The sequence below is a fragment of the Myotis nattereri genome, assembly GCF_964212035.1.
Source record: "Myotis nattereri genome assembly, chromosome: 2".
Lineage (NCBI taxonomy): Eukaryota > Metazoa > Chordata > Mammalia > Chiroptera > Vespertilionidae > Myotis > Myotis nattereri.
Genome location: NC_138076.1, coordinates 173,686,388 through 173,710,737, shown reverse-complemented (window position 1 = coordinate 173,710,737; position 24,350 = coordinate 173,686,388). Strand labels below are relative to the sequence as shown.

The following is a 24,350-nucleotide window of genomic DNA, read 5'->3' as shown; positions in this document are numbered from 1 at the left end:
AGCATTGGATCAATGCTTCTCTATCTCTGGATTTGTTTTTGTTCATCAGTTTATGTTGTTCATTATACTCCACAAATGAGTGAGATCATGTGATATTTATCTTTCTCTGACTGATATATTTCGCTTAGCATAATGCTCTCCAGCACTTTTATCTCAACAAATCTTTTTGAAATGTCAAACTCTTCAGGGTTCTCTGAATTGACCTTTATTTTGCTACTTTGTACTTTCACTTTTGCCACTTACACCGGCAGCATGGATCTTCCTGTGAAATATAGACCAGTGATTTACCTTAGCAATTGCTCAATAAATTTATTCCACAGATGCTAAGTATCTTTAGTGTGTAAGGCATGATTTTAGGCAATATGGTTATAGAAAAGTGAATGAGACAATCTGCTATTGATACGCTCTAATCTAGAAAGTCCCTTACTGAATATATAACCTTTGATTTACTAGTACTTATGCTGCTGCTAATAATGCCTCCAGTTGGTAGAGAATACTTCCTATATGTGTATGAAATAATGAATGAATAATTTAAAATTGCCATCTGCCTACCTTTATATGATTGTTTTATTTTATATTCTTCAAAGAAAATGAAACACCTTTTTTGGTCTTTTAACAACATGCAATACAAACTTATGTCTGATGAGATTGCACAAACATCCAATTATATCCTGTAATATACTGGTATGTTTCAAAACTAACTGTTTGAATTGTTTTATTGAATTGAAGTACATTAAAAAATAATTTTCTAATGTTGTTTCTAGGAATAAAGGCCTAAATTATTTGAGTAGGAATCACTCATCGGTTAACGATTAATACAATGACATACAGTCATGTTACTGATACTATAGGGTCATTGTATCAGTACAATGACTCAGTCTTCCTTGTCATTTAAAAAGATAGAATGTCAAGGATTACATCATGCTCTTCCAGGAGGACTGTGCCTTCTGTTTAGTATCTCTCTTAATCTGAACATCAGCTAATAGAAGTTTTTCCCCTCCTGGGTGGGCCTCTTGTCAGAAGACAGTAAGAAATTATGTGTATCTTTAGATTGGCAAGGTAGAATATGGAATAAATACCTGCTCTTATACCTGTGGGACATACCAATACTGTGGAGAGAGGAGCAGCAGCTAGAATCCTGTCCTGTTAGGGAGAATGGCTTAGAGTGGAGACTCAGAAAACAGACTCACGGTAGCAATAATGCCTTTTTAGTAGAAATGGCCACCTCTGCAGAGAAATAGAGGCATAAAATAGGGAGATTGCAGCCTAGGAAGTCTTTAAAGCTCCCAGTTTAAATTGAGTGAGACTTTTAAACTCTGTTAGTTTCTTCCCAGGTCTTGTCCTTTTGTGCATTATGGTGGCTGCAGGGGGTGGGGGAACAAAAAGGCAAGAAGTTCGAAAATTCTGTCTCGCTGGCATGGGGATTTTTCTGCTGTCAAAGAGTTATTAAATCCTGCTTTGGGTTTTTAGATATGATTCACAGGGAAGGTATCACAGAGCACATTTCTTTGAAGTGGCTCTGCTATTTCAGATCATTTTGAACTACAACAAGAGAAGTTAAAAGCACATTCAGTCATGTCATTATAATCCAGCAAGAGGGTCTCATTTAAACGTAGGAAACCTTCCAGGTAGTAGTCAAAACATTATTATCAAAATGCCTTGTTCACTATGATATGGTAAAGTAAATCAGATGTAGACATAGGCAGTATTTAATTCTCACCTATACAATGTGCCACAGAAAAGTACAGGGCAGACATAATTTTAAGAGGCAGGTTAGTAAATGTTGCATATCTTCTGATTTTTAGAGTGCAGTGGCTAAAGATGTGGCCTATTAAATTCAGAACACATCTGCATGCTCTCTGTGAGTGGTGAAAATATTTCTAACCTTTACCTAACACACTTAATACAATAGTTCTTGAACTTTAGTATGCCTATCAATTACTTGGGAAGCTTGCTTAAAATGCAGATACTTCAGCTATTCCCCAGCGACTAATTATTATTGGGAGTTGCTGGTAAATCTATTTTATTAACAAGCACAACCAAATAATGTTAATGTAGGTGGCCCCTACACTTTATTTCGGGATATTGACTTCGAGTATCGAAAAGTATGTTAATCATTGAATTTACAAAATATCAATTCTTTCCATTTAGAGCAAGAACATATTGTGTCTTTTAAATAATAAAAAAAACTATAGTATTTAAATCTGTCTAGAATAGAAGGACAAACCCTGGCTCTGTTAGTAGCTGTGTGTCTTGGGGCAATACATATATCCCCATAACTCAGTTTATCTGTAGAAGTCTCAGAGTTTGGGCAGAATCAGGTGATATATTACATAGATTAGTGATTTGTAAAAATTTTAGCACACTTGCATTTTATTGCTTCTTTACTATCCCCATGTGTCTGAGATTACCCTGTTACCCTCAGTCCTCCCATCCATAACCTGGTTTCATTCATTTTTCTTTATCCTGATCCTCTATGTAAATCACTGACAGCACAGGGATGATCAGTTCTACTCCATACTACCTTTCCCCAATGCCTACTGCAATGGTTTATTTTTCATTTAATATTACTCTGATATTTTGAACAGCATTTTTTTTTGGCCAAATCTAGTACTACATTCTGGTGATTCAAAAGAGTGAAAATATGACTTTACCCTTGAGCAAAAAAGTTATTCTTATTAATATGCTGATGGGAAGAGTTTGAGTAGAATCCCACAAATGTCTGCTTGGTTCTAAATTTGGTTCTAAATCTTACATGACAAAACAACCCCCTCTTATTGATTGACTAAGATGGTAATTCTTGGAATTGCAAATAATCAAGAAATCATATTGCCTGATTTGCTCGTTATTACTATTTCCAGTTTCCATTATCATCTTAATTTTGTAATTCTAATCAAAATAACTGTGTTGGAGAGGCACCTTGTCAGTTTCATAGGGGACATAGTTTGGAGTCAGCAGGGTCTTTCTATATTTCTTCAAATTTCAAGAGATACCTAACTACACTATACACACACTCCTAAATTGTGGGACAAAGTAGATGTTGACTTCTACTTATTCTGCCACCTAAAAGTGATGGTTTCCTGAAACTATTCCAATGAATAAACACGACCGCATCAATTATAGTCTTGTGTGACATCATCAGCTTACATTAGCCTGTGAAAAATATGTGCTATGAATATCACAAATGGGATTCCACTATTTTTAAGTTCCTCTGTATGCATTGTCATTTTAAAAATAAATGAGCAATTAATTTAATCATAAATCCAATTATCTAAAAATGGGAGCTGCCAGTTTATAAAATGCAGGCTGTGCTGTCAGCACTCAGTTAATGTTCACATCTTCAAACACCTTTAGATTTTTAGTTCCCCGAGCAGCCTCCAAGTCATTGCACTTCACAGCCTGGTGGTGCTATATTGACTGAAGTGCTCTGAACTTCTTTTTATGTGTACTGCACACACAATCCAGTGGAAGGCGCTTTCACGGGTTAACGCAGTTGCATCAAGACCATTACACTCTATCTGCTAGGTGGGCAGGATGTGTCTCTATTCTAGAACAGAAGGATGTTATTTATAACCACCTTCAGAAAACGGGTATTTTCCTTGGATGTGTGTAAGGTTATTCCCAGGTTTAGAAAGGCACATTTTTCAAAAATTTTTACTAAGTATATTTGGCCATAAAAGTAAGTTGCCAAAACATTGTTAATGGCTTTTCAGAAGAACTATTAACCCGAGGCAGTAATAATTTGGTGAGAGAGGTTAAAGAAGTCAGTATGAGCCTACAGACTAAGACCATCCAAAACATGCATTTATTCATCTAGAGGAAGTTGGGTCACCTATGCTTAAATTATGTGTAATAATCTGAAAATTAGCTGGAAAGATGTAATATTGATATGGAAGTACTTAATGTACATAGTGTATATAACATCCCCCTTCTAAAGGATTAGCATTTTTAAAATTCAAAACTAATTTCATCTCTGGAAAATTTTATTGATTCCACCTTACTATTTTGACTTCTGGAATGTACCAAGGACTTTTACACACATACCCATACACATATCCATAACATACATGATTTAGTCCTCACATTAATTGTCGGAAGAAGGAACTTAATTTTCTATGGTCCAGACTGGGTGACTGGCACCTCAGGAAGATTACTTGACTTGGGCAGCAGAGGCAGAATTTCAGAGTAAATCTGAAGATAAAATGTCCCCTGGTTTTACAGTGCAGAGTAGGAGACATTGGTGTCTTTTCATCTAGATTAACTTGTGCTTAACTCCAATAAGCTTTCTCTATTTATTGGATATAGAACTTTATAGCAAATGTTCTTTAGGACCAGGCCAATAAGCATCATGAGTAAAATTTTAGGTTAAAATTTCTTATTAACTGAGCTTTTCATGGGCTATGTTAAGGGTAGATCAGGATAGATTCCTGACATATCCCAAAAATCCTTTTTTATTCTTTTTGAAACAGAGATGTGACCATTTTCTAACATATATACTACATAAAATACTATTTATTTTTTTCTCTATATATATTTAATCAATATTCCTAGGATCTTGTTCTCAATCAGTGTAAATGATTGTATAGTAATTAGTTCAATGAAGTATTAGCTTATTGTCTTGATGGAACATCATTTCATTGTATAGCAGTATGAAATATTTTGAGAGTAATTTCTATGGCTAAATGCTTTTTAATGTATTGTTGGTGCTGTTTTGAATAATTTATTTGGGTTAGCCTATGATGGAAGAAAAAAACAGAAGAGCTAGATGATGCCTTTCCAGCTGAAAACTGAATACCGCCGAAACCGGTTTGGCTCAGTGGATAGAGCGTCGGCCTGGGGACTGAAGGGTCCCGGGTTCGATTCCGGTCAGGGGCATGTACCTGGGTTGCGGGCATATTCCCAGTGGGAGATGTGCAGGAGGCAGCTGATCGATGTTTCTCTCTCATCGATGTTTCTAACTCTCTATCTCTCTCCCTTTCTCTCTGTAAAAAATCAATAAATTATATTAAAAAAAACCCAAAAAACTGAATACCTACATATGGTCCAAATTTCTCAAAGGAGAACCCTAGCATTGCCTAAATTAAGGAGAGAAAAGTGGGGAAGAGACAAGTGTGGAAAGAAAGAAGGCAAATGAAGGAAAAGAATGTCATGCTATGTTTCCTTATTATATTTTTGTTGTTGCTTTAATGCATGAGTAAGAGATTTAATGAAGAGTGCTGGAGAAATGAAATTGAATTGTCTTGGAAATTAATGTAGTGCCAGTACACAGCAAGGACACGCCAGTCACTAGACACCATCGAGCCCTGGTGGGTTGGGAGAGATACAGTGTCTGCAGTACTCGGTGTAAGGCCTGACTGACAGAATGAGAAGCCATGGGGCTCTGAAAGCCAGCGAATTCAGGCAGCTGGCCAGCACAGTGTGGCTTCTGGGACAGGAATGCTTGTCTGGTTCCTGTTTCTGGTCATTCTGTTACTTTGATTATTGAGAAGCAAAAATGTCGGCTCCGGCAACTGTCACACCATTGTCAGCATTACTTGTTTTCTTCCTCTGCTATTTCATTTGCCTCCAACAGTTCAAGGCCCATGGTGGCTGGGGAGTTAGCTGTGAATTAGAGTGGCATGTCCTCCAGGGAGAAATGGGAAGAGCGTTTTCTTCTGCATGAACAGGGAAGGGTGCAGCCTCTCTCTTCTGCCGCACTGCCCAGATATGTGAACAGGGAGTCAGGAATGATGGGATAACTGGTGACACAATAGAACAAATTGCCAGCAGAACACAAGTGTGTGAACAAGATGTGAAAGATGCTTTTATACTGGAATAGCAAGAAACACATTAAATGAAATAGTTCACATGCTGCCACTGTCCTATTGAAACAGGCAATATTTTGGAGTGAAGGAAAAGATACCACACAGAGAAGCTCAAAATAATAATACTTTTTTCTTTTTCTCTGAAGTGTACATATTCAACTTGAAATACAGACTTCAAACAATACTAGTAAAGTATATATTAAAATGCTGCAAAATATTGCTACTTAGAATATCATCTTTTAGAGTATATGTATAATCTCTAACAAAGACGAAAGCCCCAAGAAGAGATATTTTACCTACTGTCACAATTCTATTCTTATTTTAAGGAATTGAAGTTAATTTTCAGTTTGTTTAATGCAAGTGCTTGGGAATACAGTCATAGAATAACACATGTATTCCTTCATTTATTCAATAAGTGTATATCAGTGACTACTTTGTGCCAGACAGTAGAGACGAAACAACAAATCAGAGGTGTGTCCCTAGACTGACAGGCCTATTGCCTAGTGGAATAAGTAGATATTTATGAAATACTTTCATGGTAAACATTTTACATGTATAATCTCATGCAACCTTTACACTAGTTTCATGAAGTAGGCATTCTTTCCATATTTTGTACATGAGGAAAATTAGAGTGAGGTAACTTGCCCAAAGTTGCAAGTTAACGAATGGTTGAGCCAAACTTGGGAAAAGATCTGACTTTTCTTTTTTCTTTTCTTTTCTTTTCTTTTCTTTTCTTTTCTTTTCTTTTCTTTTCTTTTCTTTTCTTTTCTTTTTTCTTTTCTTTTCTTTCTTTTCTTTACTCTTCTTTTCTTTTCTCTTCTTTTCTTTCCTTTCCTTTCTTTCCTTTCCTCTTCTCTTCTCTTCTCTTCTCTTCTCTTCTCTTCTCTTCTCTTCTCTTCTCTTCTCTTCTCTCTTCTCTCCTCTCCTCTCCTCTCCTCTCCTCTCCTCTCCTCTCCTCTCTTCTCTTTTCTTTTCTTTTCCCTTCCTTCCTTCCTTCCTTCCTTCCTTCCTTCCTTCCTTCCTTCCTTCCTTCCTCCCTCCCGCCCTCCCGCCCTCCCTCCCTCCCCCCTCCTTCCCTTTATTGTTGACACCATTATAGATGTCCCCTATTTTCCCCACCTTTCCCCACCTCCACCCAGCCCCCACAACCCCTCCCTCTGGCCATCATTACACTATTGTTTGTGTCCATGGGCTATGCCTGCATGCTCTTTGGCTAATCCCTTCACCTTTTTTCATCCAGTCCCATCCATCCCTTCCTCTCTGACCTCTGTCAGTCTGTTCCATGTATCCATTACTCTGATCCCTTTTGACTATGCCTTGTCACTAATTCCCACATTTGAGAAGGAAATGTTAAAAAACATCCTTGACTGAGGAAATTCTTCTGTATTTTAATTTTAATTTCTTGAAATCACTTGTTCTGTGTGGACACAGAAGCCTGCAAATTTAATGAGATAAAGAGACCAAAAATTTACATAACTCATCAATATTAAAAATCTGAAGGCTACCCTCACAGTAATTACATTTACTTTTCTCTCTGGTCAATGCTGCTTCCTCTACACTCAAAACTGCAGCAGCATCCCTCCCACAGAGTTGAATATGTTTATTATTTAGAGTTATTATTTAGAATTATTTTGAGTTCTCAAATTATAACACTTTATTAATTGGTAAATTATAGTTATTTAAAATCTAATACTGCCCCATTAAACATCATATGCTTTTAATATGCAAAATGTTTGCAAATATATTACCTAGATTAATCTTTAATTAATTGTTTGATTTAACACAACAATTTGGGCATAGTTTATGTGTTTGCTTTTTCTAAATTTTTCCTCATTAAAAGAAGTCATTCTAGTTAGTGTCCATAACTCAATGAGAAGAATTAGGAACCAACAGGCTAAAAAAAATATTCAACTGTACATTATTTTGAGACAAACTCTTGAAGATATAAACAATGTATACAGGTTTAAATCATTTTCATTTAGGTCTATATTAAAATACTAATGAAATTATACATCCATCAACAAAATAAAAAGGTAAAAATCCTCTCATAGATCACTTATTGATTTCCCTGCCTCCTGAAAAAATGTTTCTTTATTCTGCACTTTTGTATACCTGTGTTTTTTTTTTTTTCCTGATCAGTCCCACTTAATAAGAGAGATAAAATTAATTTAAAAGTCCAGGCTTCATGCAATTTATACAGATGTATAGTTGTCACCTTCTCACATATGTCCAAGAAAAATAAGTTGATCATAAATTAATCCTGGCATTTAAAAATTGTCTGTTGAGTATTTTTTTTCCCTTTGCAAAAATCTTTTAAATATATCCTATGCTAATTTGATTAATTTCTACTGTTTTCTCTAAGAATTCCACCAATTTTATCTCAAAATAAATGATTTTTCACTTCAGAATAATATATACACCAAAAGGGAACATATATTTGTCCTGGCCCATGTAGTATACTAAATATTTGTGTAAGTCTCTGAAAATGCTAGGAGTCTGGCAAATCAGGATAGAGTGGTTGGATGGGGGTAAATATGGCCTTAAAATCCATCACAATTAAAAACATCAGTAGGAGCTTTAGCATGTCATTACAATGCAAGCAATCAGTATCATTTTATTTTCACATATAGAAAGTGTTGAAATATTATATCTTGAACATTATAGCACTAGGTATTTTCTTTTAGGAATTGCTTTCAGGCTCATTCTTAATTTATATATGATATCTAACTGTATGTCATGAGATTTTCCTAGGCTATTATATATTCCTTGAAAACATGAACACATGTCTTTTTAAATTGACACTCCCATTATATCTCAACTAAAGAGGTCTCTTTCTAAGGCCCTGGGTCATGTTGCTCTCAACAAGTTCTAGTAAGAAGCAGTTGGGTTTTGCAGCCACCAAATAACGTAAATCTAAGACTGCAGTACCTTCACCACAATGCCCTGTCTACCACAGTCGGACCTATGCCCACCATGACATTTCTTACAATGCTTTTCATTAAAATGATTAACACGTTTCCAAGCTTAATAGTATATAGATCCAAACAGCTACCTCACTGAACTGTAGACACATGCTTCCCAGTGATCTGTGAACTTGTTAAGGGTAAACAAACTATGTCTTTCTTTTTTATGCATTTGTCTATATGCTTGTTCGTAGGGGTGGGTTTACCACAAAGATGATGAAGCTTAAGTTGTGGGTCCTCTCATTTACGTGAGGCTATTCCAAGGCCCTGGGTGTAATACAGAAGGCCTCACCGATATAATCACGTGGTCATAAATTTGGAGGGAATTTATAAAAGCAAGATATTCTTTTTATAGCTTAGTTTGTATTAGTAATTTTCTCCTCTTGTTCTTAAATACAGCTCTCCAACTTTTAATGATTTGGCCCCACAAATCCTAGATTCTCCCTTGCTGACTTAGGAGGAGCAATTATTTACATTTTTGGAATGAATAAAAGAAAGAAGTGAAGGGGAACAACTTTAGTATTAATTAATATATTTTAACATTTAAGAATCAGCATTTTTGGTGAAAATTTTCCACAAACCATCAACAAATAATGCTAGTTTATAATGTCTGAGTTTCTCAAAGCTCTTATACAAATAAATCACTAGTTGAATCTCTGTACCTACCAGCCCTTCAGACAAATTCAATTTTTAATTAAAACAATGATATTGAAATGTTTACAACTGTGCAGTTTGTAGAAAGGATAATATCATACTCAATTGTTAAACTGTTAGAAGCTAAAACATACCAATTGATTGGCTTGCTTATGGTCATACAGTGTCAGTACTAGGAGGCAGCTGAGTCTACTCTTTCCACTATTACAGGGGTTTACAAAAGTATTTAAACAAACTATAGTCTAAAAACAAGGAATATAAAATAAGGTAAAATTAATAATGCTGTTGCTCCTAAGTGACAAACATTTTTCCTTCCTTTTGCTTCCCTTCTTTTCTTTTTTTCTTTCCTTGATGCAGCTTTTAATATTATCCAACTGCCATAAAGCTTAAGCTTTTTTTGAAAATTGAACTTAACCTCTACTGGACACAAGATGAAAATGTGGCTGCTGGTTAGTCACCTTGTGATATTATCTTTTACATCCTGTCTATCAGGTAAGAAATACCCTTTGCATGTTATCCATAACTAATGTCTAAATAATCAATGTGTGTGTTCACGTCATTAAATCTGGTGTAGAAAGTTAGAATATTTTCTTTTGACACCTGGGCCATGCAAATAAATTAATATATATCAAGGTGGACTCTATTTTTAATTTACTTTCAATTAAAATTTAACAAGACTCAGTCAATCTTATGTAGTGGTATGCTGGTAAATGTGTACAATCAGGATCTCTGGGAGGGAAAAAAACACTGCTGAGTAGCATTTGTTGATTCCTGGGGGGTTAATAGTTCTACTGTAGCCTATTTCAACTTGAAAGCATTTAGTGTAGTTTGGAAAAGACAGTTAACAATTCATCATTATATAGTATGTTCACTATATAGATACAATAGACTTAAATAACCTTATTAGCATAAATAAAAGTAAATATGGCAAAGTAATTAGTACTTGGTTTTAAGCTTTTGTTACCTTTCTTCTTTATTTAGTTGTTAATATAATTTAACTTATATTAAATGGCTAGTCAGTCTTATGAAAAACAATTTTAAAATAATCTATAAATATGTGCAGGCACATTAAACATAACAAAGCAGTTTTAAGAATGCTGCAGTTTTTAGGACAAACAAATACTATTTTTCAAAGACAAAATTTGAAGGATTCAGAAATCTTTTCTACACAGAGAGATATATCGTATTTCTCTCTGAAGCAGCATGTTTTCTAACATCAGTTTTTGTAATACCTCTATCTCTATTACCTTAACTAAGTAAATACTTGTTGAGTTGCTATTAATCAAGACATAAATGGATCCTATCATTTAGCAATCCCCATTGATTGCTTAATGATGCACTAATGGACATTCTATTGTATCTTATTTATTATAATAGAAATTAAAAATGCTATTTTATTTTGGGGAGTAATTATCATGACTTAAGAATCCCAAAAGTCTATAATTTAAGCAGTACTTAAAATTTTAATGACATTGATATAACAACAGAAATTATACATATATATTTATATGCGTATATACATATGTTATGCAAATATAATAAGGAAAATTTTTGTGGTAGGGTTATTGTCACTGTCTTATTTTTATGAATTAAATAAAAATAAAATAATTTTATTAGTACTAAATATTCTTTCTAATTTTTTTGACCATAAATTTTAACACCACAACTTTAAACTGCAAAGACAAATGTCTGCAAAGCTGCTTTGATACTTTAACCTTAATAGTAAAGGACAGGTAATTTCATTTCATTAACTAGTACCTCAGTAGTTGAGTAATATTTGAAACCACAACTTGAAGAGCTGCTTTGGGATTAAAATCTTTTTTCTTTCATTTTTAGAGTTTACATGGCACAGAAGGTATGGTCATGGAGGTAAGTTGATGAAAGGGTAAATTTTAAAAATAACTTTCCTCAAATGAATCATATTTCATCTGTGTTTTAAGCTACCTATTCTATAAACTTAAAGCCAAATGGTTAATGTTAAACCTGTGGAAATTTTGTAAGAAGCTTTATCTGGAGTTATAAGGCAACATGTTTGATGGCCAAAATGAATGAATGAATGGATATAATAACATAAATATCCTATTAGAGCAGTTATGTTCAACCTTTTTAATTTCATGGCATACATAAACTAATTACTAAAATTCTGAGGCACACCAAAAAAATATATTATAATTTTTGCTGATCTGACAAAAAGATGGGTATAATTTTGATTCATTCACTCCGGATGGCTATTTTGGTGTTGGCTGTTGCCATTTTTTTTTTCATAGGACTAAATAATCAAGTATTGCATGTTTTAAAAATTCTTGAGGACAGCAGTTGAAAATCACTGTATTAGAGGCTTGCAACAGATGGAAAATATTCAATGTGGCCTGTGTTGTTCCTGTATTCTTTGTAACAATCTTATGCTACTAAATTTTGCAATAATATTTTAAATATTGTAAAAACCTAACTTATTTTTTAATAAGTTAAAAAATTTTAACTTATTGAACATTAGAGAGAGAGACAGAGAGAGAGAGAGAGAGAGAGAGAGAGAGAGAGAGAGAGAACGAGAACTAAAGGTAATAGACTTAGAACCTTAACATTCAGTTTAAGAAGGAGTCCAAAGATGTTGCAAAATGTATTGTTTATTATAGACTACTAGTGGCTCGGTGCATGAAATTCGAGCACAGAGGCGGGGTGTCCCTCAGCCCAGCCTGCACCATCTCCAATCTGGGACTCCTCGGGGGATGTCCAACTCACAATCTGGGACTACTGGCTCCTAACCGCTCACCTGCCTGCATGCCTGATTGCCCCTAACCCCTCTGCCTACTGGCCTGCTTGCCCCCAACTGCCCACCCCTGGCTATCAGCCTGATCACCTCCAACTTCCCTCCCCTCCTGTCCTGATAGCCCCTAACCACCTCTGCCTCGGCCCTGCCACCATGGCTTTGTCTGGAAGGATGTCTGGAAGGTATCCCGGTCTAATTAGCATATTACCCTTTTATTAGTATAGATAATTAACAACCCTGTGTAGACCTACTTCAACCACTGAACTGTTCATGCCAGAAATAGAGGCAGTATGATATGGTGAAGAAAACAAAGCCCAGAGAAAGCTTAACCTGGATTTGCATTTGTAACCTGGTATTCACTCACAATGCAATCTTGTCCAAATATTCAACTTCTGTAAACCTCAATTTTCCAATATGCAAAAGTCACAGGATTCTTAGGAGGACGTAAAACTAAGAAAAAGATGTGACAATAGATTCTAGCACAGTAGCTACATAATAGGTGCTCAATAAACATAGTAAAACAGGTAACAAAAGCCACTGCTCAGTGGGAGGAGAGCGAATACTCAGGAAAAATCACTGAGCAACCATGGCTACAACTTACATGAAGCAGCAAGGATATTCATGCCCGGATATCCATAAAAAGCAAGGATACTTTTAGGTGGCTATATATAAGGATTAAGAGAAAGGAAAGTCTTAGCCTGAATTCCACCAAAACTATTTTCGTTTCCACCTCATTAGCTGGGAATCACCACATGTAAAAATCATTACCTGACTTATCCTTACCATAGAATAGGGAATAAGAAAGGTTAAGTAATAGATTTATAAGAAAAATATAAAAAACACTTTAGCCCTAGCTGGTTTGGCTCAGCGAATAGAGCATCGATCTGCGGACTAAAGGGTCCCTGGTTTGCAACTCCACATGCTGGGGTTGCGGACTCAATCCCCAGTAGGGAGCATGCAGGAGGCAGTCAATGATTCTCTCTCATCATTGATGTTTCTATCTCTCTCTTCCCTCTCCTTTCCTCTCTGAACTCTATAAAAATATATTTTAAAAAGCACTTTAAATAACTACTTTGAGGAATTAAGAAATATTTAATGCTGGAGGTAGGTATTTCAAATGTTAGAAATGGAGCTAATCTTAGAGAAGTAGCACAAATGCAAGTACAGGGATGGGAAAAGATGGAGTGTGTTAGGTCGGTATTTTAAAGAACACTTGTTCTGCAGGTTGTTCAGAGGAATTATATTAGAAAGGACATAATTGTTCATTTAATTTGGGAAAGGCTAGTTCATTCAAGTTTAACAGTTTATTATGAACTTTAAATAGTGCTGAAACTACTTATGTAATAAGTATAATACATGTATTATGGCCTAGGACTGCTATCCACAAACTGAGTGGCTTGGAAAAACAGAAAATAGTCTCACAGCTCTGGAGGCTGGAAGTTCAAAACCGAAGTGTTATCAGGGCCATGCTCCCTCTGAACCTATAGAGAAGGCTCCTCCCTGGCCTCTCCCAGCTTCTGTGCCCTCAGACATTCCTTGGCTCACAGCAGCATTCATACACAGACATACACAGGTGTGAGAAGTTCCCCAGAGAGTGATGCAAAACAGCATTGCAGTGGTTCTCAACCTTCTGGCGCTTTAAATAAAGTTCCTCATGTTGTGGCCCAACCATAAAATTATTTTCGTTGCTACTTCATAACTGTAATGTTGCTACTGTTATGAATGGTAATGTAAATATCTGATATGCAGGATGGTCTTAGGCGACCCCTGTGAAAGGGTCCTTCGACTGCCAAATGGGTCGCGACCCACAGGTTGAGAACTGCTGGTTTAGCATCTTCAGGGGTGGACCATATGTCAAAGAGGTGGTTGCTACGAAGAAATGTGGTAGACTCTTCTCGGGCGGGTCAAGCCATGCAAGAGAAAATTTAGTCAACTTAACCTTCCTGCTAACCTGACCTAGTCTTTGTTCTAATGAGTGATTGCTGCACATTCATGAGACCAACTCCTTTCCATTTTAGTTATGATAAATTACTATAGTTTACCTATTATCCGCGATCCTAACAGATTGGGGTACCAGAGCATGTCCTTGTTCTCTTACCAGTGAAGAAAAGCTGACAGTAGAGAAGAGGCTGCACTGTCTGGAAGAAGTGTGCTTTTAGAGAATTGAAATAGTTACTGTATTTCAAGAGAGCTTGTAACACAGGCCATAACCCTGTGATAACATTGTAAACACTGTAAAAATTCCAATATTAGACTCTGTTCGTTTTGTCACTGTTGCTTTTTTCTAATAGATTTTTCTCCCTGAGACTCTTTTTACAATAAATATAATTATGTAAGATTATGTTTCATAACCAACAGATTGAGATGACATTACAGAATGAGAAATAGAATTTGTTTCAAAATGGATGTAAAATGAATAAAAAATTACTCTCAAGCATAAATTGTAAGTATACTTTCCAGAAATAACATAGAATAGCAAGATGACAGTGGGCCATTTCCACATAGTGAGAGGTGAAGCACCCCATTTTAGATCGTCCAACTACCTGATGGTAATAATCGCGAAGCGGAGAATGGTGCAGAAAGAAGCAGGAGGCTTTACAGCTCACTCACATTTGTAAATTTAACAGCAAATATTCCTATATGATTTCTTTCTTTCATGTTAATCTTTTTGTTTAAATTTAAGAAATGAACTTCTGCCCTAACTGGTTTGGCTCAGTGGATAGAGCGTCGGCCTGCAGACTGAAGGGCCCCGGGTTCGATTCTGGTCAAGGGCATGTGCCTTGGTTGCGGGCACATCCCCAGTGGGAGATGTGCAGGAGGCAGCTGATCGATGTTTCTCTCTCATCGATGTTTCTAACTCTCTATCCCTCTCCGTTCTTCTCTGTAAAAAAATCAATAAAATATATTTAAAAAAGAAAGAAATGAAATTCCTTCTGCAATAAATTATCACCATATTGTAGAAAATAAATGAATTTGCATTAAGAGCAGATAAAAAAAAGTGTGATTTTAGGTTTTTTTCTTCAATTACGTGAGAAAAGTCACATATAATTTTATTCTCCTTTTCAGAAGATTCTATCCACTAAGAAAAAGGGCATATCTTTCAAATAATAATACATATTGAAAACATGATACCTATTTGTTTTTTTAATTTCTTGTCTCCTTTAACCCTGTATACTTCCAAAGCATTATAATTTGTCATCTAATTTTTTCCATGGCTCAGAAAAAAAAATCAATAGATGACTGAATCTTCTGTCGGTGAAGAGTAGAATGTTTGCATTGGTGGATCCTTTGCAAAGCCTAGTAAGTTCTTTCCCTTCACCTGAGCATCCTAGTTGAGCTAACAGAGTGATGACCTCAGACACTCTTTAAGGGGGTTAGGAAGTTGACATTCAGAGGTTCACACTGAGCATGTCAATGCAATCCAAAAACTTGTTTTGAGTAATTTACCTTTCTAGGGTCCAAACATGTTCTTAAAATAAAGTGTATACAGCAATTACTAACCACTTAATAGAATACATTATTTTTGTAGGAATAAAAAATTTAAAAAAGCAAGGGACCTATATTTATAATACTTATCAGAAACACTAATGTGATAGAAAATGTGTCTTGTTCTGCTTTTTAATCTTGAAAATGAGCAAAGGGACATAAATTAAATGTAAGATTTTCTCAACATGGAAAATAAATTCAATAGCATCTTGGAAATTAATTTTATATTTTTATCTCCTAAATGTTTAATTATCTGTTCCTATAAAGGGCAGATGGGAGTGGAGAATTTGGAAATATATACATAAAATTTTGTGAAAAGCACTTGCCATTGAGAAGGAAAATAGCATTAACTGCTGTCTATAAGCCAGGTATAGTCCTGTCTTAAATATATCGTCTCAAAATTATTATAACAATAATCTAATGAGGCATATTTTATTATTCTCCCCATGCTGTGGAGGGTGATAAGTATACTGGGAGAGGCACTGTTAAACACAAACAAGGCAAGATTTAAATGACTTAATTAAGCTGCTTGTTAAGGAAAATGAACAAAGCTCTCATCCTCAAGGTTGCTGTTAGAGCAGACACAATAAATTGGAGAAGTGAGCCATAGGTTGGATCTGGAAAATATATTACAGTGATCCCATGCAAGAATATCCCTGCTTCCTAGCCATACATGTCAGTATTAATTCATCTGGGACATATGACTCTTAGCTCTGTTCTGTGAATGCTGTCATATTGATGACATGGAATGATTCTCTTCTCCTCATGTGGCTGTAAGGTACCCCTCTTCTTGTCCAGAGAGGATACACTGTAAGGAACAACTGCTTTCCAATGTTTATATTTTTGTGATGGATTTTCAACCAGTTGTCCAGTTCCCATATTCATGTTAATTTGTTGATTGTTCTAGATCAGTTGTTCTCAACCTTCCTAATGCCGCGACCCTTTAATACAGTTCCTCATGTTGTGGTGACCCCCAACCATAAAATTATTTCCGTTGCTACTTCATAACTGTAATTTTGCTACTGTTATGAATCATAATGTAAATATCTGATATGCAGGATGTATTTTCATTGTTACAAATTGAACATAATTAAAACATAGATTGATTAATCACAAAAACAATATGTAATTATATATGTGTTTTCCAATGGTCTTAGGTGACCCCTGTGAAAGGGTCGTTCGACCCCCAAAGGGGTCGCGACCCACAGGTTGAGAACCTCTGTTCTAGATGTTGCTAAGTACCCGTGTGGTCACATGTTTAGAAAAAAAATAAGAACTGACCCAGGGGCCGAAACCGGTTGGGCTCAGTGGATAGAGCGTCGGCTTGCGGACTGAAGGGTCCCAGGTTCGATTCCGGTCAGGGGCACGTACCTGGGTTGCGGGCACGTACCTGGGTTGCGGGCACATCCCCAGTAGGAGATGTGCAGGAGGCAGCTGATCGATGTTTCTCTCTCATCGATGTTTCTAGCTCTCTATCTCTCTCCCTTCCTCTCTGTAAAAAATCAATAAAATATATTAAAAAAAAAAAAAAGAACTGACCCAGGAAAGGAACTAATTTCCCTAGAGCATCTAGAAATTCATTTATTCTGCTGTTCAAAAGTTGTTAAGTCCTTATTTGTTGCAGACTACTAGACAGCTAGCAAAGAAGAGTATTATACCAATTATGGACACAGCCACCTGTCCCCAAGTATTTGCAATCTAGTGGAACAGAAAGCTATCAAACAATAGCTCTAGCCACTTTGACTCAGTGGATAGAGCATCAGTCCTTGGACTGAAGGGTCCTGGGTTTGATTCTGGTCAAGGGCACATACCTCGGTTGCAGGTTTCATCCCTAGCTCTGGTGGGGGCCTGTGTGGGAGGCAACCAATTGGTGTGTCTCCCTCACATCAATGTTTCTCTCTCTCTATCTCTCCCCCTACCTTCCACTCTCTCTAAAAATCAATGGAAAAATATCCTCGGGTGAGGATTAACAACAACAACAACAAAAAGAATCACATGATAGGTACCATATGCTGGACAAAGAGTTATGAGAATGCAAATGAGCTAGGCCAGGTGAGATGTGGCTTCTTCAAGGAGTGGACTCTATGCCTAAGTCATAAAGGACTGCACAAATGTTGATGCTGGTTGTAGAGAAGAAAATCACGTGCAAAGCTCAGAGGCATGGAAACATGACTTGTTTGAGGAGCTGTGTGCAGTTAGGCATGGCCACCCAGAGTGCCTTGGGAGAAATGATGAGAGATGGGCAGGAAAAACTTCTAATAAAAACCTAAATGTTTTCCTCGGGATTATAAAAGCAAATTATCTTCAGTTTGAATAAAAATAGCGATTCTGTGATCCTGACTTTTTTTCCTAAAACTTTTTTAATGTGTCCAATTTCACTTTTTTTTATTTATAAACCAGCAAAATGTAAAATAACTTCATTTTCATTACAGTTTCTGAAGAAGACAAAGGATTTGGACCAATTTTTGAAGAGCAACCAATTAATACCATTTATCCAGAGGAATCACCAGAAGGAAAAGTTTCACTCAACTGTAGGGCAAGAGCCAGCCCTTTCCCGGTTTACAAGTAACGTACTGCAGTTCTTTTTTTTCCAAATGGTTTAGTGAACGAGGGGTTACAGATTAGCATCTGTGACCAGTACCAACAGAGAAAGCTGTACTCTAAGGCTTTCTACAAAGTCCCGGGACATTAACAAAAATGTTGGCAGACAAGTAATTTTTAAAAAGTTGTTTAATGCCTAAGTAGATAGTAATTTTCTTAAACATATGTAAATAAATAATTTACTTACTATTTTCTGCAAAAATAAAGCCAGTGCCATTTGACATTATCAATTTAAAAATTGTATGATGGAAATCATACCAATCATGCAAAGGGTTATATGGAGATCATGCACATGTGAAAATAAAATGTTCTTATATATATTGGCCTGGATAACTTATACCTACAAATGATGGATAACATTTCTGTGTTAACTTCATTTAAAGTGCTTGCATAAATCTAGAAAGCTACACATTTTTTCAATACTCTCCAATATATATCCAGACAGCACAGCACATTTCTTAAATGTCTCTACCTATTGAACAATCTATATAAACATGTTTTTCTATTTTTATGGGGTACCTATTTATAAAAAAAATAACTTTAAAAAATATAGCAATGGGTTTTCCTGTTTTGGATGGTTCAGAAAAGTATATTAACAGTTTCTAGCTTGAGGCAAAAAATAAGATTCAAAAATTAAACAGATGCCAATGGATTTGAGTTTCACGTATGGAATGGTTTCATGAAGACAAAGCAAGTGATTGATGGAGAAATTGGGGCTCTAGTATGTTAATGTCACCTCACTTAATTGAAGGTTGTCATTAAACAAAGTTGATTTTAATAGTAGATTTTTTCTAGATATAAAATTGACTTTTCTATTGTTATAAAAAGTTGTTATCAAAGAGAATACCACTTTCCCCCCATTTAACTCTAATTGAACTCATTTTTACTTGCCTCTGGCTATAACAAAATTATTCTTAAAACAAAATATGAATTTAGAAACCACATCACTATCCCTTTGAAATTATTTTTATTGTTTCAATTTCATGCATGGGAGTACAATATAAGTAGATATTTTATAAATTATAAATTATAGGTTTGTTTTGAATATATTTGATGGGCTAGACTTATTTCTGCCCTTAAGCCGTACATAATGGGAGTTTATGGACATGGAATAGTATAGCCAACAGGAGCTGTAGAGGAGATCTAATCCAAGCACATGATTTTATAGGAGAGGAAGCTGAGCTCTGAATAAGTAAATTACTTTCTTCCAAGTGAGTAAATCACAGACGCAGGACGGAAACACAGGTTTTATGATTTTCAAAGAGACGTGTCATTTTTAGTATGCATCTTTCTAGATAGTTTGACAGCATCTCAAAAGCGATTTCCGTGGTTCTTATTCTGTGACGTTGTGTCCTTGACATTCATACATGGAACCTTATCAAATCAGCCTCCAGGCTGGACAGGAGGCAACAACACACAACAGCTATTGCAGACAGTGTCTAAAAACACGCGCTTCCCCTCACCACCCCCCATTCCCGTCCTTTCCCCCACAAAGACAGTAGAAGCAAAGCTTTGCATAGCTATAGTTTTGTACATTGCTATTAGCAACTCCCCATTTCCCCCTCACTCCAGTCCCATTAAGCGTTCTTACCAAAATTTCAAAAGTAAAGATAAGAAGCAAACCTTCACTTGGCAAATACCCCTCTCACAGGTTGCACAGCACAGAAGTTGCCAGGACAAGTGTGGCCTGGCTGTCTACACGTTAATGGAGAGAGCTGGCAGGGAGAAGCAGATGTCTCGTTTTGTTATGAAAACAAAATTAGCTAAGGATTTAGTGTGTCTGATGGGAAAGAACATTTGAAGTTTTAAAAATTTACTTAATATTCAGGGCAAGTCTTACTAACCTTCATAATCATGCAATTTGTCATTCACATAGTAGTTTTATATCTGGGGCACATACTGTGATAATTTGTTATTCGTGGTAACACCCTGAAAGGTACAAAGGGGACCTTTGCCTTCCACTTACCAGCCTTAAGGCTTTTGTTATCTTTCCTTGTCCCCCCAAACAACAAGGACTCCGATAAAATTTCATTTAACGATGTGTGAAAGGGATTGCAATAACCTTGTGGGTGTTTCTGAAAATTAAATAGACCAGCGAATTTACCCAAACACAGCAAAACTAGATTATTATATGTCATCAAAGGCAGAATCAGATCCCCTGGGAGGAAGCTAAGTCAATAAACAAAAATCTGGAGTCAACATACTGTTTTTGGAAAAGAAACAAAACAAAACAAAACAAAACGACTGGAACCGCCCAACAGGGAAACCCATTCACTTGGCAAATGCTAAGCAATTTGACATTGGATGGTTCAAACAGGGACAAGAGTGCCATCAGCTGGGGAAGGGAGAGGATTTTATTGTGTTGCAATTTGGTAATTTTTTAAAACACAAAGCAAGGTTTTCCGTGTTTACCTTGAAATTACCTGCTACACTGTAAAATTTAAAACTAAGAATGTTCCAAATATTCTTAGGCCTCTTTGGCAAGATTCTGACCCTAATCAGAACTGTGCCAGGAAATAACTGCAGCCACAGCCCCTATTTGACCATAGCTCTTGTCTTACAATTTTTAAAAAATATATTATTATTGATTTCAGAGAGGGAAGGAGAGGGAAGAGAGAGATAGAAACATCAATGATGAGAGAGTCATTGATCGGCTACCTCCTGCACGCCCCCTACTGGGGATCCAGCTGGCAAACTGGTCATGTGCCCCTGACCTGAATCAAACCTGGGACCCTTCAGTCCACAGGTCAGAACCAAACCATTTAGGGCTATCGCTCTTACCTTATAATACTGTGGAAGACAAGGAACCTTAAGTATGAACCCTGATACAGAATGACTATAAAATTATGCAGGTGGGAAGCTTAATTGAAAACTACTGTCCACATGCATTCATCTTATCATTCCACCGAGAGAGTTGGATTCTGTTTCTAGCCAACATAATCCCGATATCTACAATACTACATCTGTGGCTTGAAAATGAAAACTCAATTGATTTTGTATCATTTTCAAATTATGTGATAGACCTCTATGGTCAGATTATGATAGTCACTGAGAAAATCCTGATTTCAATTAGTTTTTTTTATTCAAAAATTAGTTAGATAGTAAAATAAAATATTGACATATTTCATTTCTGTCAGAATAATGCTTTTAATATTCAAAATACCATACCTATGTAAGCATGAATTGAACTAGTGCATAGATGGGCATCATTTATAAACCATGTATATCAGCTAAGAAACCAATTATCTAGAAAATTAAATATAGCATTTGTCTTTTGGGATGACTCATGAAAAAAGTGGACTATTTCATGCACTTGAACATTTACCTTTCTGTGCCTGAGCTAAATTATAAACCATGAGCCCAGAATATGCAATTACAGCATGTAAAGAATTACCACAGTGAGTCATCTATTTAATTGCCTGAATTCACAATCAGCTGTCCCCATATTATTTTAGAATGATATTAGCTGAGTGCAAAGGTCATTTGAATGAAATGCATTTCTTTTTCTCATAGATGGAGAATGAATAACGGGGATATTGATCTGACAAGTGATCGGTACAGTATGGTAGGAGGAAACCTTGTTATCAACAACCCTGACAAACAGAAAGATGCTGGCGTCTACTACTGTTTAGCATCAAATAACTATGGGATAGTCAGGAGCACTGAAGCCACCCTGAGCTTTGGATGTAAGTAACAGTAACCTTACAAAGCACAAGTATGTGTAGGTGGAGTAAAGCTTAGGTGTGATCATAAGAGTTCAGCAAGAAGAGCAATAAGGACTAAAGGAAAGTGAGAGGAAGTCTCCATAGATGGCTCTAATCATGTGATTAGCGGGCCCTCATTGTGTGGAGAGAAAAAAAAGGAGAGCAAAGCATCCGGAGAGGTATTACAAATGCACTTGAAATAGTGAAAGGTAGCATTAGATAATAAGCTAAGGCCATATCCTGCAAGATCTTGAATAAGTTTCTGAAAATTAGTATCAATGGAAATGTATTCTCAATGGGGGTGATACCACTCCAAAGGGAGTGAAAGTTGGTTCTTGGGGAGAAACCATCCTATATATTACAGCATACTGGTATGTGGCTCTCCAAAATGCAACCTTACCTGACAAAGTCTCATCCCTTAGTATTTAATTTATTTTACTGTAAATAAATTAAAGCATAATGCAATCAAATCAGTTGTTTTAAATTTAAATTATTAAATTTCTTTTTGGGTGGGCAATAATAAATAATATTTTGAGAAACACTGTGCTGAACTAAAAGTTAGAAGTTGTTCTGAAGGGACATTGTGCCTTGGGAGAGGAGCTGGATTCCAGGTGCTGCAGTATGTGATTGTATAGGTCAGCATTTACATCTTTTGAAAAATTGATTATAGGATGAAAATGATGTTTTTAGAGGACCCACATGGTAGTGATTACTAGGAGGCAATGAAACAGGGTCAGGAAACAGATTAAATTGGGTGTGACAACAGATTTTTTAAAATCTATTTTTGTTGATTTCAGAGAGGGAGGGAGAGGGAGAGAGAGATAGAAACATCAATGATGAGAGAGAATAATTGATTGGCTGCCTCCTGCACATCCCCTACTGGGAATTGAGCCCTCAACCCAGGCATATGCCCTTGACTGAAATCGAACCCAGGACCCTTCACTCAGCAGGCTGACACTCTATCCACTGAGCCAAGCTGGCTAGGGCAACTAAATATATTTTAAAAAGAAAGTCTAATCAAAGGGTAGAAACATTCTGTTCTATTTAAGAAATGGGGTGGGAGCAAATAAAACCAATTTAAAGGGTGGTTGGGAGCATTTAAATGGTTGCTTTACATGCAGATGTTATGGTAAGTTATCTATGTTGAAATATCAACTAAATATTTGAGGATAGGAATGGCATTTAAGTGAGGCATTAAGGCTAGATATGATGATATTTAGGTTTTTCTGGGCAAAGGTAACAATTAGGAGGATGACTTTTCAGAGATATCAATATATTGAGAGAAATAACAGTTAGATTTTATAAGTTGAGTACTGATGACAGATAGGGAATGATGCAGGGTGGCAACAGAATGAGCAACAGTAAAACTAATGAAGAGTCAAATGGCAGAACATCCAGAAACCAAGCAAAATGTGAGTTCCAGATACATAGGGAAGAGTAAAAGAAATGAGAATTGAGGAAAACCCAGAATTTGAGAAGGACCAAGAGATGGCTGACCTTCCTGTTTCTCACCTAGGATCCTGCCTTTCACCCTAATTCTTTCTCCACCTTGAAATCCTGCCTCAGAAAGGGAAATGCACCTTTCAGATGAGTCCATGTCTCTAAGTTCACTGCTTTCTTTGGTAGATCCCTGGTTTTGTCTATCTTTGGATTTCCAGAAGAGTTATCTAGGCTGCTACCAGTATCTGCAGGCTCAGGTTCTCTACAGAATTCTTCTGTCGTGTATGTAAATCCAGCACCTAGATACAGGGAACTGACTTTGGCTCCACCAGACCCCCTGAGAAGAATCATAGCCAAAGCGAGTTAGCCGGTGAAAGGTGAACTTCAATCACTATATCTCCCTATTGACAGAGTGAATACTTCCTTCTTGCTTTCATAATTAGATCTTGATCCTTTCCCACCTGAGGAACGTCCTGAGGTCAGAGTGAAAGAAGGAAAAGGAATGGTGCTTCTCTGTGACCCTCCATACCATTTTCCAGGTAACCTTACTTTGTCTATGACTGTGAGCCTCAATGGAATGAAATGGGCAAGCTTTAATTTTCTTAACAATAATGGTACATTTATAATTAAATTGGACTCGATATTTGCATAACCATATAATATATCATGTACTAGTGGTTATAGAGGCTATTTTCTTTGGCTCTTTAATTACTTGGCCCTTATTCCAAAGATTTATGATAGTTTCTGTTTATAAATAATATACAGGGTATCCCAAAAAATATATATACACTTTGACAGCTGATAGCTCAGTTTTAAAAATGAAATGTATTTTAATAAATACTGCCTTTATAGTTATTCAAAAGTGTGTGTATACATTTCTAGGCCACCTTATATGTATTGGATTATGTTCCCATTAATATTTCTGTTACAC

The 24,350-nt window shown here is 36.2% G+C and overlaps 1 protein-coding gene across 2 annotated transcripts in view; it reads left to right on the top strand.

Annotated features, from left to right (window-relative positions):
- CNTN1 (contactin 1) overlaps nucleotides 1-24,350 on the top strand; it is a 275,742-nt gene that overhangs the window by 131,073 nt on the left and 120,319 nt on the right. For both annotated transcript variants that reach the window (XM_081082844.1, XM_081082845.1), the window contains exons 3-7: nucleotides 9,779-9,913; nucleotides 11,258-11,290; nucleotides 18,107-18,239; nucleotides 21,789-21,961; nucleotides 23,863-23,958. In XM_081082844.1, coding sequence (XP_080938970.1) covers nucleotides 9,853-9,913; nucleotides 11,258-11,290; nucleotides 18,107-18,239; nucleotides 21,789-21,961; nucleotides 23,863-23,958 — 496 coding nt within the window. In that variant the 5' untranslated portion in view covers nucleotides 9,779-9,852. The remainder of the gene's footprint in view (nucleotides 1-9,778; nucleotides 9,914-11,257; nucleotides 11,291-18,106; nucleotides 18,240-21,788; nucleotides 21,962-23,862; nucleotides 23,959-24,350) is intronic.